This window comes from Micrasema longulum, unplaced genomic scaffold (assembly GCF_059751315.1).
Source record: "Micrasema longulum isolate JH-2025_06_02 unplaced genomic scaffold, ASM5975131v1 h1tg003563l, whole genome shotgun sequence".
Classification (NCBI taxonomy): Eukaryota; Metazoa; Arthropoda; class Insecta; order Trichoptera; family Brachycentridae; genus Micrasema; species Micrasema longulum.
Genome location: NW_028280608.1, coordinates 11,808 through 28,627, shown reverse-complemented (window position 1 = coordinate 28,627; position 16,820 = coordinate 11,808). Strand labels below are relative to the sequence as shown.

At 33.0% G+C, this 16,820-nt stretch overlaps 1 protein-coding gene across 1 annotated transcript; it reads right to left on the bottom strand.

Moving 5' to 3' along the window:
- Positions 1-2,191: 2,191 nt before the first annotated feature.
- LOC148270704 (chitin deacetylase 7-like) lies at positions 2,192-10,918 on the bottom strand (the record flags this gene model as incomplete). Its single annotated transcript, XM_088242281.1, has 2 exons — positions 10,679-10,918; positions 2,192-2,504 (listed from the first exon to the last, which is right to left on the bottom strand). Coding segments are annotated over exons 1-2 (487 nt in total), but the record flags the coding sequence as incomplete, so codon positions are not given.
- Between the last annotated feature and the right edge of the window lie 5,902 nt (positions 10,919-16,820).

Sequence of the window (16,820 nt, the reverse complement as noted above, 5' to 3'; positions counted from 1 at the left end):
TCACGTCTCTGAGGGAGTTTTTCGTTACAAGATTCTCTTACTTTTTTAACATATTATTCTTTGGATATTATGTATACTAATGTGTTTTTTTTTACATATACCTAATTTTGCCTAATTATATCTTTATGTATGAATTAAGATATTTTATTTTGTAATGTACATATATATGAATAAATAAATAAATGATAAATAAATAAAATAAATGATTGAAAGGATTGAAAATGTTTAACGCAATTTTTTTTAATGGGTGGGGGGGGGGGAGTGGGGAATCTGATAGTGCGCCGCGCTTCCCTCACTTCTCCCCTGCAGAAGTAAGCGATCATTTGTTTTTTTAACATTTTACTTTTAAAAATTTTCTTTGTTCTAAATTTTTTTAAATATGCTAATATGTCTTCTTGCCCATACTGATCATTGTGGTTTCGGATGTGACAGGGTTTTAAGTACACGCTGTATGTTTATTCGCATAAATTATGGAAAAAGAATTATTAAACCGAATGTCTCCATGTTATTTTTTCAAATGTCTAAACTTTAGAATATTACCATTTCTAGTGGTAACACGATGTTACATCACTGCGCGCAAATGGATTATTTACCACAGTCTTTTAAGAGTAAATTGTAACCCGTAAGTGTTTATCAAATTATTGTTTTTTTTATGTTTTTTTAATGAAAGCGGCCTGGCTGTTTTTGGCAGAATATAGAATTGACCTTACGTCACTCGATAACACCAATTTTCCTTTTTTTCAAAACTGTGGCTTTCTACATAACAACGTTAAATTAGAGTTCCATGACTAAATAAATGGAAATCGCTGCCCTAGATATTCGAGATATCCTAGATACCCTACTCTAGATATCTTAGATACCAGGGGCGAACCGTGTATAGAAGCGATTATGCGCAGCTTACCTTTTTATTTGACTAACCATAATAATGTTTTATCGTAACTTTATTTACAGAAAAACAAATAAAGAATTAACATTTATTTTAAATCATTTCCACCGTTTGTATTGTTATCCTAATATAAATATAAATTTTAATAAAGCGCGCCCAGCGCCTGCGGTGAGCCAAGAAATTAGCCAATTATTGCAGCTTATCTTTTCATACAAATAAGTACACTATATTTTGAATGTATTAACCCCAGTGCGGGTTTTTTTTTCCTATGTTAAACTTGCACTACTACTACTACTACTACTACTACTACTACCATCACAGCATTTCCCCGTAGGGGTAGGCAGAGAGAATGGACCGCAACACACGTCTATCCTGGCATACATTCCTAGATTCTTCCACATTCATACATCTTGTGATACATGCCCTTCGGTTCTGTCTGCTTTTGACATGACCAGACTTAAGATTTTGGTTTATCTGATCATGCCACGTCTTCCTTGGTCGTCCTCGTCTCACGTTGCCGTTCATTTTCGCCATACCATTCTTTCGTCGTGACCAAACCATCTCAGAGACCCTTTCTTAATCTTATCAATTATACTTGACTCAGATTTACACTCTCGCCTGATTTCATCATTCGTTACCCTGTCATACATTGATTTTTCCACACATTCGTCTAAGAGATCGCATTTCAACCGCGTTCACTCGGCTTTCATCCTTCCTCTGCCAGTTCTATGTTTCACTTCCAAAACTTGCAGATTACACAAATTATTTGAAGATTCTTGATTTAGAAAACAATATTTTAAACATTGTTTCTTAAAGACTGTTTTTCTTTGAGATGGTACTTTTGACATAAGACCATAATTACTTTCATGCGTCATACTGCAGGACATATAGCGCTCCACGCGGCCGTTTTTAGCACTATTAATTACTGGAACAATGCGGCCAGTTGACATTTCAATTGAATACCTAATGTCATGGATGAGAGTTGTTGTATCACACAGAACCACAGAAAAATATCAATTTATAGTATATATTACTTACATTATATTATATACCTTCTATGTAGGTACAAATATATGTTTTTTTTATAGCTTACCCGTAAATAAAATCACCACTCGTCACTGCTAGATACCCTAACCTAGATAACCTAGATACCCTAAATATCTGTACAGAATAAACAGCTTTTTCATCAGTAATATTGTTCCTATTAGAATGATACGAGGTGAGGTTTCTAATATTTGACCCTTGCGTGATTTTTATTTCTATAAAAAAATACACTTGATTTTAATGATTCAAAGCTTTCCATACCCTTGATATCTTCCTCGGGGATATTGGCGAAGTTACTGATTAGGGTCCTCTCGTCGGCGAACTCCTTAAGCAGCGTGTCCAGAGACGCGTTCTTCCAGTAGGTGGTCAGAGCCTCGTGCGAGATGGAGTGCAGACTGATCTCCATGCCGTTGGCGTGCAGCTCGTGCACGAGGGAGTAGTCGGAGTACTCGTGGGAGATGAAGAACGTGGCTGCGACTGGGCAGCCGTTGGGGTTCTTGCGCTTGTACAGAGCCTTGCGGTAGTCCAGGATGTTGACTGGAGTCACGGCGTCATCGAAGGTCAGGACGACAAACTGAAAAGTGATTTCAGATAAATTTCAGTGAGAGACTCCTCGATAACACTCATTGATGGACGTTTTATTTATCAAAAATGTTTTATGTTTAGTTACATTTTTTTAAATATAAAATCATGGCCCTCCGTTTTGAAAGCAGGGGGCCACTGTTGTACCTTCTCCTCCTAAATAGAAGACGAAAAATACAAATGAAAAAAACGAAACAAAACACCACACCAAAAGAGAGACAACATTTTGTGCTTCGTGTGGGATTATATGTTAACCATAGAATTAAGAATAGTCCAGAAACCGCATACGAGCATCAAATAGAAGGCAATTAAACTATTCAAAATGGAGTAGTTATGCGTTTTGACCCATTAGTTTCTTTATCTACGTCGCTCAGTACGCAACTCCCGATTTAAATTCAACTATTCCTAGTTCTGTCGTTTTAAAGTGTGGAAATACTGCTGGGATCTTAAAGAAACAGGAAGGGATCACATTTAACTGTAATTAGCAAATGCATGTGTAAGTAGCAAATGCATTACTTAAAAATTGAATTATTTTTCCATCTGTCAGATTGTCGAAAAAAACAAAATGGATATATCGTTATTGTTGCCAGGGTAGTAAATTTTTTTACCCTACTTTGCTCATCTAATGAAAGAACTAATGAAAATTAGACCTCGGATTGAACAACGCCCTGGTGGATATTTGAACGACATTATCTTTAAAACATAAAATATTATTTAACATGATATAAAAATATCAATTTTATGTAAAATATTTTTTTAAATATATTTTAAGTTCAAAGTTCATTAATTCAATTACTCTCACTAAATGACCCTTTACCTATCTACTCTGTTGTGTCAATCAATATTTCCGCGTGCACAATAAAATTTTAGATAAGTTAACAGATTGCTTTTTTTTTAACCTTACATTTGTGTTATGATTATATTTTTTCCCATGGTGCAACATTACGCGGCGACATCAGAATGCGCGCGGCGAAAGTGATAAGAAGTTGTACTTATATTTCTTTCTTTTCTAGATCGTATATATAATAAATAAATAAATTGAATACACAAAACATTTATTGTATCCAATTTCCCGTAGGGGTGAAGTTCCTCATTTTCCAGTTGCCTGCTAGTATTTTTTATTTCCCTAATTTTCCACAGCCAGATTTTGATTTCTCTTTTGAAACATTGTTTTTTATCGTTTATGTGGAAGTACCTATATTAAACAATTTGCAGAAAAATAATCTTCCCACGTTCGACCAAATGTTGTGTCGAAGGGAGGAATATTAACAATGATATTATTTCTCGCCTTTGTTCTTGAGGCATTCAGGTCCCCGAGCTGGGAAATGACGACGTTCATCTCCAAATCTGTCCAGCAGAATAATTTAAGCAAAATGGTTTCAGGTTCAGATCGTCGAAGAAATCAAAATAGACATTTCGTTAGTGTTGCCAGGGTAATAAATTTTTTTACCCTACTTTTCTTTGCTCATCTAACGAGAAAACTAATAAAAATTAGACCTCGGATTAAACAACGCCGTGGTGGACATTTGACTGACAATATCTTTAAAACATTAAAAATAATTTATCATGATACAAACATATCCGTTTTATGTAAAATAAAATTTGTTTTATATCTTAAGTTCAAAGTTCATTAATTCAATTACTCTTATTAAATGACCCTTTACTTATCTACTCTGTTGTGTCAATCAAGTTTTCCACGTGCACAATTAAATTTTAGAGACATTAACGAATTCCTTTTTTTTAACCTTCCATTTGTGTTATGGTTATTTTTTTTCCCATCTGGCAACATAACGCGGCGACTTCACGAATGCGCGCGGCGAAAGTGGGGGGATTTTTGGGCACAGTCCGATGTATTCAAATATGATTCTACGCTCCTTCTGGACTATTCCTAATTCTATGGTTTTATGAACATTTTTTTTATGCAAAATCATGGCCCTCCGTTTTGACAGCCGGGGGTCACAATCGTATTTTCTCCTCCTAAGTAGAAGACAATATACAGTTTTTAAATCATACATATAAATACATTTATTGTAGTCTAATTAGAGACTTTCTTTGTTATTAATTAGATACAAAAATTGTCACGTTTTTGCTTCAAAACAAATGAACCTACAGAAACCAGCTCTGCTGTTAAACTAAAAAACTGCTGTAAAGCCTACGTAAGTGCCTAGTAATAACATGATCATAAAAAAATAGAAAACTGTTTAACGATATAAGTAACAAAAAAACAAATCGTCAAATTTTTATTTAAGTAGTTACGAAGTATATAAATATTAAATTTTGTCAATATTTTAATTTACACCCTGATTAAAAGTGTCAAATGAAATGTGGCTATTTAAATATTTCCCTTTTTAATTTATTCATAGCCATAAAACGTAAGACAAAATATTATTTTTAAAATTTATTAATCTTCTGTATTTTACGCAGCGATATGTTATCAGTAGGAAAAATTATTAGATTTGCGACATTTTTAATAGCTACAGAAATCTAATCTTTCAATAATATTTCGATTATCAGTAATTAATTAATAACAGAAAATTATTGTTGCTATCCATTTGAATTTTCAGATTAATCTTTGATTGAATTACAATATGCAATGATAAGAACCGTCATCATTTTGTTTGTGTAAAATATTTGTAAGTACTGACTTGCAAAATAATTGTTTCATTTGGGATATTTTGTTTTAAACATTAATAGACATAAATATTATTTAAGCAGTTAATTATTTGAGAACACGCGGTCTGACTTTTCTTTATACAAACGTATGCACATATTTTCTATCTGAATTATTTTTTTGCACCACAACATACCAGGAGGCCCAATTACAGTGGTGAATTACAGCGCAGAACACCCAGGCTTGAGAAAAATTACACTGAGAATACACAGAATATTTACCATTGGAATGCACCTGTATTTTCGCTTTATTGATTTTTTTTTCTTATGTGTGGTAGGACCAATCAAAAATCCATGAACAAGCCCTGTTTTATCTGGCGTCTTCGAACGTACGGTATACATATGTATATCGTCATTACGTCGATTTTTTTAAAATTGATTTTTCTTTCTTTAAGTATTTTTACCCATTAAGATTATATCATTTTGTTTTAACAAAATACTTTAAAATGATTTTCAAAACAAAATTACGTTATTTTTATTTTTTCAATCAATAAAGAAAAACACGTTGAAAAATCCATCATCAAAAGATAAATTGTTTTAATCACCTCCTTAATTTTATCTTAATGTCACTTAACAGATTTTGCCGGCGCAGCGACGATATGACAAGTAATTTTGAAAAACAGATAAGGTACCGACACCGAATATTTCATTTTGATACCGAATATTAATAAAAGAAGGAAATCGGGAATATTAATCCTCGATTTTAGTTCGACTAGCAGTTATCTTTTTGCAGTAATCTTATCGGGAATGCATCTGTAAGAGAGTAACAGAAAAACTGTGTTAAAAAATACCCGTTCGTCAAGCTTCAGCAACCGCATATATTCTTAAATAAATTATAAACGAAAGTAAGAATACTATGTTCCCAAAAGGAAAAAAACGTCGCCCTGCTGGCTAGTTTCAGGGATCGAAGTGTGAGCTGATTATGTGCTTTTGTATTAGCATAATCATTGTTCCACGTCCGTTACCTATTTGGAGCATATGGTGTCCACAAAGAGCCTCTGGGCATCTCTGTCAGCTGTCAGCTCTTATGCGGATGCATTCCCAAGTCATGTTCACTTCTCATAGTTCTGATATAAACTGCCAACGAACATTCAGCCGCGGATGTCCAGGACCTTGAGAACCTGATCTCTTGTAAAGTAGGCAAGCCTGGTTTAGGCTCTCGGGGGCATCCGCAGCATATGGTCAAGCCAAGCTAATTGCCTCAGCTTTATGACAGTTGTCATCGGAGCTTGTTGCGTTCATTCTGTTATCACTTCATTCCTTTCAAAGCCAAACCACGGCACACCCAAAATTCTTCCGAGACACCTATTCTCAAAACTCAGTTTTTGATGTTTAGGGCCCCTAGTTAGGTGCCACGATTCGAATCCGTAGAGGAGAATATGTGTTATGCAGGAGTTCTATATGCGGCATCCGATCTTTAGACAGCCTTCATACTGTTGAATGCGGCGCCTGCTATTCCTAGCCATACTCCCAGTTCATTTTTAAAGCTGCCATTTTTCTTAACATATTCTTCCAGGTGCTTTACTCGCTACCATTTCGATTACTTGGGCATCAAGGCACGAAGCGTTACACAGTATATGGGTTTTTGCAGTATTGATTTTTAAACCCGTGTATACGGAGTACCTATTTAGCCTATTAACAGTGACGACCCCTGACTGAATCGTCAATTATGACTGTATCATCGGCATGCTCTAGATCACAGCATTTTGGGAGGAGATGAATATTCCTCGATCTAGAGGGATTGACTACCTCAGGTTTCCAGTCCATTAGGTTTATATAAAAGGAACGGTGCAAGGACGTAACCTTGAGGAACTCCAGTGCTGACCTCAAATCATTTCATGATTTTCTTTTGATGTTGTATTTTGTAAAAGCAAATTATTATGCTTGTAGAGTTTTTAAAATACTCGTATAATGTATTAATAATGCTCAAAATGTAGAAGTCCTAAGGTATTTTATTTATAAAATTGATTTATTTATTTAATTAAAATAACATTTATAGTAAAAACACAGACGGCTCTGATTTAGTGATGCTATTTATTAAAATACAGCTTGGTGTGATAGATAAGACGCTTGCCATATGTACTGTTCGGGTTTGATCCCAGGTGATTCTCCACTTTAATTGAGCTTCTCGGCGTTTGTGGTACTAAACAGAAAATAAAAATGTAAAGTATCCAAATGCTGTTGTCAACGATGGCTAAAACTTACATTCGCACAAAGCTCTATGGTGACGTCACTGCTCACAGCATTTCGAATATGTGTGAAACCTTCGTCACACGTACTATTTAACATCGTTAAATAGAGAATTCAATATTAGATGTGAAATATGAATTATGTTGTGGGAATATGTAATTCCTAATCCTAACCAATTAGAAAATTATAATTCCTGTTCCTTGGGGTATAAGGATGTTACTCGGAAGGTTAAGTCTCGATAATTCTAGGCTGCCTAATCCAATCTTACTTCCCAATGCTGCGGTTTTGATTATCGGGAATCCTCAAGTCGTCCAACTTTTGCGCAAAATTTTTAACCCTACTAATACGCTATTGGGTAAAAAAAAATTGTTAACAAAAAAAACAAAATAACGTCTTTATCTACTACATTTTTTTATATAAATAGATATCTCTGGATTATGTGTAATCTGCCAAACTAAGTACAACCTGTTTTTTTTTTTTTACATTCGAAAATTTATTTATTAAACCTTACGGATTATTACATTAATTTTACAAAAATAATCTATAATTTTTTTATTCATACTCTGTTGTTGATAAAAATGTTTTTTACACCTTTTGAAAAGTTTGTCTGAGTCTATTGTTTAGTTTTGTCTGGTAGTTGATTGTATAATTTCAGTCCTTGGTATTAGTCTCGACTGTCCTTGTCTCGTTTTAGAAGGTTTTGTATGATATTTTTCTGGTATTCTCGTATTGTGTCCATGTTTATTACAATTTTTTCAAGTTTTAGTTCTTCGTCTACAATTACACCAGCGGCTAATTTATGAATAAATTTTAAGGATTCTAGTTTAAAGAGTTCAGTTAAATTTAATTGCTTAGTTTGTTTAAAGAGTTCTTTAATTGCTGTTAGATAAGGGAGGTCATATACTAACTTTAATATTTTATTTCTCTGTCTTTGTAGTCTGTTAAGGTCATTTAAGACAGACATTATTTTGTTGGTAGCTAAATCAACAAAACATGACGATCTAATTGTGAATTTAGTACGTATACAATTTTATAATATTAAGTACCCCTTTTCTTTTATTTTTTATTAAATATATTTTAACCAACGTTCTGACTTCTCTCTACCGGCCCGGGTCATGATTTCACAATGATCGACAATACATTGTATATTTTGGAACTAAAAAACCTGAAATTTGTTTGCTCGAATTCAGAATTTATGGTCGACCCAATGACCCATCCTTTTGTTTGATTTCTGGTAGAATATGAGTGTTCCTTTTGTGATTTAGCTAAATAATTAACTTTTACAAACGCTTTGGTTCTACGAATATACAACTGCCTTATATCTAAAATCCTGGATTCCTCAAATAACAATGCATTTTTAAAGAAATATTTTTTGTAGCGGCTTCAAAAAGTAAAATATCTAAAAATTAAATATGAGAGGCAAGATGTATTAATTTGGAATTTAAATATACAATAAATAAAACAAAAGCTGATAGATAAACTCTGTTTGGCACATTCAAATTCAGCAGATAAAATTACTGTCCACCAGCGCTATTTTTCACATAGTATATTTATATCTTCTGGAACCTACTTGGTTCAAACTGTAAGCACCCTTTCGTTGGGATTTATTTCCAAGTGTCCCTCTCATCGCGGTCTTTGTTTGTGATTCCTCAGAATACAAATAAATTATATTCTTCACATTTTTTCAGGGTTCATAATTTAATTTTTCTCTCATATTTCACAACCGTATTTGACTAGCTAGGCAAGATTCGGTTTTGCACATTCGCTTCCATATTAAAGCGTACATTTTCATATTTCTTTCGTTAGCGTTTGTAAGTTCTTTGATCCAGAAAATCTTGACTGATGTTCCACATTTTTAGATACTTTATTTTTAAAATTATCCGAGGAATAATGAAATCGTTCACTTCCCCGAAACTGTTTAAAAACACTTGCATCTTCCTTTAGCTTCGCACGTTTACTATACTAAAGTCCTTAAAATATAGCTTGATTAGAATGACAGTTGTCAGCAAAAGTGACGACATAACATAACATAACGACAAAAAGTAACGTTTAAGGAGTGATTTATATTGACACACGAAAAATCATTCTTATCTGGCGTGTTAATTTATTTTTTTAGACAGGCGCCGTGGCGTAGTTGGTTAGACGGCCAACTGTGAAACTGGCGTCGCGGGTTCGATTCCCGCCAGTTGCAAGAAAAAAATCCAAGAAAGTTTTTTTTCTCAATTGGTCTGGGTGTTGTGGTGTATTTTTCATTACCTCCTTCCATATACCCCTATCCCACCTGCTGACAAGCCTCAAAATAGAGGCTTAGCGGGTTTAAAAAAAAAAAAAACAATTCTTGACATATAAATCAACATAAATATACGAAATCAGCTTTAAAACTAAAAAAAATAATAAAATAAACCTCAACAATGTTTGAGTATGTCCAAATGCTTGCAGACTGGCTGGATTTCCTCCCTAGGGAGTTGTTCATGTTTAAATTTATTGCAACAGAGAAGGAAAACATTATTGAGAAGGGAATATGGAAGTCTAGGCATTTACAGGGCTTGTGATCTGTCATTGGCTGGTTTAAGTGGCCACTTTACACACTGCGTAACATTCACCATTCTGTGCATGTTTAAACATCTACATTTCCTCAACTCTTCCATCTGTCGACTTTTGTGAAGCAAAAGAGCTGAAACCTTTATTATGTGGGTGAGATTCATCCGGCTGAACCAAATCACCTACTAGGCAACGCCTGAAAACAATTTTCCCATTTTTATACTTCTTAATTATTAACGACGTTCTTACAAGGTAACGCCATTTTGCAAAATCGTTAGAGATGAGACGAATTGATCGATGTAAATTGATCGAGGAAAAAAATAATTCATTTGATGTTGTTCATGAAAAAAAGTATAAATGTCTTATTTTTTGGTGGCTTGTTTTTGCGTTTTTATATCAATTTTTTTGGAAACAGAGTTTTATGTTTGCATGACTGATAAAATCGATTTGATCGGTACATGATCAGTGATCAGTAATTCCCCATCTCTAGTGACATTAGTTTGGCAGCTGTCTCTTAAATCAAGCTATATTTTAAGGACTATAATTTAATATTTTTTTGTAATCATGTCGCGTAATTACATGGCTCTCACTGCAGTTAAATAATTTTGTCATCATTAAATACATAATGTGGTCAGTAAATTGACATTATTCTAGATTTTCAGTAATACAAGGTAAGGTCTAGACTGGGCAGCGCGCAGCCTCCCTGGATTCTGATTCAGAAGTGAGAAAAACGTAACAATACGATTAAAACAAACCAGTAAATACCTGAGGAGTTTCAGCCACCGCCAGGCCTCCGGGGATGTCCACCCCGGAGCACCGGCAGCCTGGTAGCACGCACTTCTGGGGGTCGCAGTCCGCGGCCGGAGCCCTGGGTACCTTCTCCAAGCTGCTGGCTGCCACGCAGGCGGCCACTGCCAACAAAACCACCAAGAGCTTCATCTTCACTTCAGACTTTACACGAGAATCTACCGCGGCATCAGCTCCACAGACATTTATACCTCTGCATATCTCCGGTGATTATCAGCGCTGTTCCGATATACTGATAAATATCTTGATAGTGTTAACGTTATATTAAGACATTAAAAGTGAGTAATCCCACTAAAAACTGAATGAACGTACATGAATTTTTAAAATTAGTGGTTCAAGGGCCCATATTTAAATGAAGGTAACAGAGTTATTTTCAATCGTCTCTAAAATAATCGAACTTATTAAAATTTCTCTAAATTCTAAATAACGAATTTAATAAATTGAATATTCCAAAACGAAATTTAATAAAATATGTTTTGAATTGTGTTCACATGTAGGTATCAACGAAAATACGTTAAATACATTAAAATTTAGACAAAAATATAAAATTTTACAAAATAGACATATGAATAATGAATTAATATAATTTCTCTAACTTTTTTCTTTTAAAAAAAAAGAAACGTGCTGACCAGCCGGTTTCGCAGTTTAGTGGGTTTAAAGGTTTTAGCTCTTTAACTTCATAAACATCAACAGATGAAAGTATTTAAGTAATACAGATGTTCAAATGTGGACAGAATGGTGGATGTTACACATTGTGTAAAGTGGCCACTTAAACCAGCCAAAGACAGGTCATAAGTCACGTAAATGCCTAGACTTCCATATTCCCTTCTCAAAAATGTTTTCCCTCTCTGTTGTAACAAGTTTAAACATAATATCTCCGTTCACACTGATCTCAAATTTGGTTTTACTTTATTCATGTATCATCCCTTTCAAAAACCATTGCCTATTTCGCTTTTTCAATATTCATTAGCAAATTGCTTTTCTTGCATGCATCGCAGACTTCTGTGTTAACCATGAACTATATTATAAAAATTTTATCCACAGTATTAATGTATTTATTTTATTTTACACCTTTTAACAAAAATACCATTTTACGTTCACTATGCCGAGTTAACAAAGGTACATTCTAAAATATGATAATAGTTATCAAATTAATAGAGAGCAGACTAATAAAATATAAACTTACTCGTATGCACATTTTGATACATATACATACACACATACACATATATACATATATATGTATATATACACACATATATACACATGTACAATATGTACATACATACACACGTACATACACCCTTGCGCATACACATACATACATTCATTAAACATAGACAATTAATTTGTAATGCGAAACTTCATGGTTACCATCTGTATATATATATTTTTAAATTATTCTTTATTTTCATATTTTATTTTCGACATCCAGTAAGAATCTCCAATCCGTGGCATGCATCAACTTTTCTGACTCCCTACGACCAATGTCATGAAAGAGCGAGGTCAACACCTTCCGCAACTTGACAACACTCCCGTCTTTCCACGATTCTGGCAAAAGGTTGTGGACCTTTTTGCCTACGTAATAGTGTTGTCTCGATGCCAGAACAGTGTTGACCCCTTCACTTAGTATCAGATACCTATTAGAGTATCTTGTATTATGGTTGTGGTTGATGCTTGGGTAAATGTCTATATTTTTAATGTATATTTTTTTAATTTGTAGATACCTTCGTGCGGTTCTTAGTAGACGATATGCTAATGACAAAATCATCAATAAATCATGAATAAATTTATCTTTAAAGATAAATGTTTAGACATTGCAACGCAATTTATTTGCTTAAGTATGAACTATTGATTCAGATGTCAATCTGTTTAATTAAAGGTTTCCGACAAAGATCCATTTAGACTATTTTTGATTATTTAAATAATTACTCGCCTAGAGATATGACACGTAACACCTACTTTGATGTTTTTTTTACTTTATTTATTTTTTATTTAATATAATATAAAGAGTCACAACATTTTAACAAAAAGATATACATAACAAAGCAAAATTACAGAAACAAAAAAACGAAACGAAATACCACACCAAAAAAAGAAGCAACTTCTTGTGGTTGCTGTGGACTATAATATTAATAGTATAATTAACAGATTACAAAAAGATGAAGAACTTTTTAGAGAAGGCAATATAGAAGTCCAGGCATCTACACGGCTTATGACCTGTCAATGGCTAGTTTAAGTGGCCACTTTACAAACTATTTTTATTATTTTTTTTTTTTTCCTTTTATTTAGGAAACATACAGTACAGTTACAAAGTTTAATATTTTCCACAATTAGACTTAACTCTAATGGACCAGTGAAGTTTCCATATTATAAAGCAATAATATGTAAGGTTAATTATGAAAGTATAAAAAAGAGAAGGAAAACAAAACATAAATGAAAGTTGTTTTAAAATTAAAATTTAAGTAAAAAAAAGATATTTTAAAGTTTGTAGTGAGTATTTGCAAATGGAAATAATATTAAAAATGAAGAAAATTTGTAACACCATGTAACATTCACCATTCTGCCCATATTTGAACATCTATATTCCTTTAATTCTTTCATCTGTTGATGTTTGTGAAGTCAAAGAGCTGAAACCTTTATTTATGTGGGTGAGATTCATGTGATTGAATTATTTCACCATCGTGCTAGGCAACGCCAGAAATTTTTGTTTTTCAATTTTTATACTTCTTCTTCAAAAGTTATTCATCTGTGTTGTAATCTGTTAATATAAACAGCTCCCCAGGGAGTTGAATCCAGTCCTAGTCTAAAAAATTTGGACAAACTCAAAATATTGTTGATAAATTTACCTGGTCCTCATGGAAGTATAAAAATTGAAAAGCAAAAGTTGTAAAGTGGCCACTTAAACCAGCCAATGACAGATCATAAGCCCTGTAGATGCCTGGACTTCTATATTGCCTTCTCTAAAAAGTTCTTTATCTATGTTGTAATCTGTTAATATAAATAGCTCCCCAGGGAGTTGAATCGAGTTATTGTTTTAATAATTTAAGTTCATATTTAAAAAATAAACGGAGGTATTAAAACATTTTTTTATAAATAAGTTCATTTACATATAATGCATGAATGCGCATGCGTGCGCACGTATGTATAATTATACACACACATTCACGCACCCCCACACTCACTCACACGCACATACCCACACACCCACATACATATTATAACACGGTGAAGATAATTATAAAATAAGATATCAAGTTGCTTAATAAAAATTAAAATATATTTAAAAAAAACGTATTTCCTTAATTTGAAAATATAAACTTAAATGTGACTTAAATGTTAAAAAGTAACATTTAATAAAGGAGGTTGATAGACAAATATTTTTACCGTTAGCTTGGATTTTGGATAGACATTAATAATTTTTATTTCGTCAGGCAAGTTGTTATAAAAATTTATTACCTGATACATTCATCGAGTATGCTTTTCATACGATAATTTTTTAGTGCGATTGATCTTTTCAACGAAAGAAAATACCGTTTTAAAAAACTTGAAAAATTGCGATAGAGACGTCACAAGAGCAAAATTTTGAGTTACTATTTTTTTATCGTTTTATTTATTAGTTTTCGTTATTTTATTATTATTTATATATATGCACGCGTATGTATGTGCATTTGTGTATGCGTATATGTTCATGTGTGTATATGTATGAATATATAAATGCATGTTCATGTGTGTCTATGTAAGAATATATAAATGCATGTTCATGTATGTATATATATGTGTGTATGTATGTGTATGTATGTATGGATTTGTGTGTGTATGTACCTATATATAGTAAATATATATATATATATATCAGTGGCGTGTCGTCCATACATGCGATACATGCGGCGCATGCCTTTAATACTGGAAAACTACGTATGTAGTAAGTACATAACTTGTAAATAAAATATATGTACACTGCTATCATTAGAGCTCACATAAGAATATGTTTATGTGTGCCCTATTTCAAGATTTAAAATAATAAAAATCATCACGTATTTTAATTATAGATTATTTACGTAATCGACCCAAAAATCGGTAACAAGTAACCACACCTTAGGGAGGCCCGCGGCCGACTGACGGACTGACGCACTGACGGACTGACGGATCAAAGGTCCGTGGTTCAAATCCCACTCTACCCCAACTTGATTCCCATTTTCTAATAGTGGTTATTTATAACTCGTTGAAAACGGTCCTTAAAATGAAATATTTTGGTAAATCAGAAGAACCCAAATATTAATTTATATATTTAAAAAAAAAACGATTTAAAGTATAAAAATGGTGTTTTTTTCCTTCCCATGACCGCATGCCCCGTTTCAAAAGTCACCGCACGCCACTGATATATATATATATATATATTTATATTGTTTGTGTACATTTATATTCATTTTTATAACTTTTTTCATTGTTTTATATTTACTTACTATTTCTTCTTCTTGTCTTCCTTCCCTATTTTCCCGTCCCACTTCCTTTCACCCATAGCGAACTGTACGTTTTGCTTTTTATATTTTTGTTTCCGTATGAAACCCGTAATTAGTCTTTTTATTTGTTGTTATTCTGTTTGTATTGTTTATAACTATGACTGTGTTGGTTTTAAAAAAAAATGTACTTGTATATGACTTTTTTCAAAAAGTTTAGTATTGAATTTCGGCATTTTAATATTATATTGATGTCTACATAAAGTAACTTGATATATAGATATTTTAATATTCTCTTACTATCTATATTTGTAAAATTGTTAAAAAAAAATAATTTGTCAATTTATGGAACCACGGAATAACTCTATGGATGGAACATTAAAAAATCAAATAGTTCTTTTGTTAGGAATGTTTTCCTCGTTTTCTGCATCCATCAACATTCGCATCGTAGATTATTTTAGCTGTTCTTTCGTTGTCCATTCGTTCTACATGTCAGCATATCTCAGCCTTACACAGTTTACGGATCTCGACATTTGTGCACCTATCATACATCGTTTTGCCCCACATTCGCCTGAGGGATTCGCATCATTTTTCCAATTCCATACTTCGCTCCCATACATTAGAGTTGGCACTAGAACTCCGTTGTGAACTGCTAGTTTAGCCTCCTGCGATAAACATGTGTTTGCCAAAATAGATTTCAGTGCACCGTTCACCCTATTCCCGGCACTCACCCTCTTTTCAATATCTTTCTCGGTCTTTCCATCCTTAGTAAACATACTTCCCAGATACACAAATTCTTCTACCTGATTCAGAATATCTCCGTTCACACTTATCTCACATTTAGTTATATTTTCTTTCCTTTCAAAAACCATCACTTTCGATTTATGACCATTCATTAGCAAATCGCTTTTCTTGCATACATAGTAGACTTTTGTTACCAAGAATTGCAGGTCTTCTTTGCTGCTAGCAAGAAGCACGGCATCATCCGCATACAGAAGACAGTTAACAGTTCTTTAAAACACTTTAATTATTAATCTTTGTACTATTTTCACTGAGTTTATAATACTTGTTTTGTTGCTTTGACGTTATTTTTAGCTGTACATGGCAATAGCAACCATCTTACATCTAAATTTTTAAGCAGGGCCTTGGGCGGCCTGGTACCATTTGATCCATGGACCGGTACCGGTTCGCGCGGGGTTAGGGACCACTGCTTTAGAGAATGAAGAAACGGAAGGCAATTACCCACGAAATTAAATGCCACTTTCTTAAACATATCCATTTAATGATGCTTCAGTGGTTTAAAAAATATTATAATACTGATAAATTAATAGTAAAAATGGATTAGAATAAAAATACTCATAACGTTTTTTGAATTTTTTTATTTTATTTTCTCTGTATCTGAATGACCAAAAGGTTTTTTAAATGAAAAAATAAAAAATACACAACATATTAATGAAATAGGTTTAATAATAAATAAATTTTAATAATTCAAATTTAGTAACTTTAACAAAAATAATGGACCGAACAAAATTTTTGTATTAAACTGATCTACATATTGCAGACTATACTTAATAACTTTACATCGAATGCGGTCTGTATTATAAAAAAAAAAGAAATTAGCATTTTCAAAATGAGGACTA